We start from the raw sequence: 1,255 nt of genomic DNA on the forward strand, positions 1-1,255 counted from the left end.
TAGCATACTCATGCAGTGACAGAACCAAAAACAATTCTCTCTCTCTCTCTCTCTCTCTCTCTCTCTCTCTCTCTCTCTCTCTCTCTCTCTCTCTCTCTCTTTCTCCGCACATTCTCTATCTCTCCATACTGCAGTTCTCCTCCAGCTGGCGTCTGATGCTTTTCCTCGGGACATGACACTCGCCCTGGCCTACTTATTGGCTCTGCCTCAGGTGTGTGTGTGTGTGTGTGTGTGTGTGTGTGTGTGTGTGTGTGTGTGTGTGTGTGTGTGTGTGTGTGTGTGTGTGTCTGTGTTCAGCGTAGGGTGTTTTCCTCTAATACAATTTTGATCAAACATTTGCTCACTGGCAGACACACAAACACACATATTGTGTTTGCAACTTCATTTCTGCATTGTTGCACTGTTGGACTTACTCATTTGCACTATCACCATGACCACTATCACCATTGCACTACCACCATGACACTCATTCACACAGAGCACCTAAGAGCACCTTACCATACCTTACTATGCACAGAGAATCACAGGCTCAGTCCCTGCCTCAGTCATTGCAAGCGCCTCTGATTGATTAATCACCACTATGTGGATACGGTTTTTAGAATTGATTTAGATTAAGTGTTAGTATAGTGTGTATTAGTTAGTATTAGTTAGTATAATTTGTATTTTTGTAATTTGTATTTTAGTATATTGTTATATATTGTATTAAGTGTTAGTTAGTATAATTTGTATTTTAGTATATTTAGCATATTCTTTATCTTCTACTGTCCTTACTGCTTAGTTGTGTTTTTATATTATATACTTTAATTACTCTTTCTGCTGTTAAAGAATGTGTTTGTGCTGTATGTATGCTGCTGAGACCTTGAATTTCCCCTGGGGATCAATAAAGTATCTATGTATCTATCTATCTATCTATCTATCTATCTATCTATCTATCTATCTATCTATCTATCTCTGTATGTATATTTATTTGTGTGTATGTGTTAGGTGCTGGATGCTAACAGCTGTTTTGAGAAGCAGCCTGCGAGCGCCCTGTCTCTGCAGCTGGCGTCCTACTACTACTCCCTGCAGATCTACTCACGTCTGGCCAGCTGCTTCACCAACGCCAAGCACCCCCTCTACAGGGTGAGGAACACCTCTCTAAACTGGCATGGTCATTTTAGGACTAGGTCTTTGAACTCTCTCTCCTTGTGAGTGGACTTTGTTTCCCTCTCATACTGTGTCCTCTGTTTCATGTGCATGGGCTATTGTGGGCCTT

The 1,255-nt window shown here is 41.4% G+C and overlaps 1 protein-coding gene across 1 annotated transcript in view; it reads left to right on the plus strand.

Annotated features, from left to right (window-relative positions):
* Positions 1-1,255, plus strand: part of nbas (NBAS subunit of NRZ tethering complex) — a 212,488-nt gene that overhangs the window by 104,618 nt on the left and 106,615 nt on the right. The window contains 2 exon segments of the mRNA XM_042094533.1: positions 135-211; positions 985-1,150. Coding sequence (XP_041950467.1) covers positions 135-211; positions 985-1,150 — 243 coding nt within the window.

The sequence above is a fragment of the Alosa sapidissima genome, chromosome 6, assembly GCF_018492685.1.
Source record: "Alosa sapidissima isolate fAloSap1 chromosome 6, fAloSap1.pri, whole genome shotgun sequence".
In the NCBI taxonomy this organism is placed as follows: domain Eukaryota; kingdom Metazoa; phylum Chordata; class Actinopteri; order Clupeiformes; family Clupeidae; genus Alosa; species Alosa sapidissima.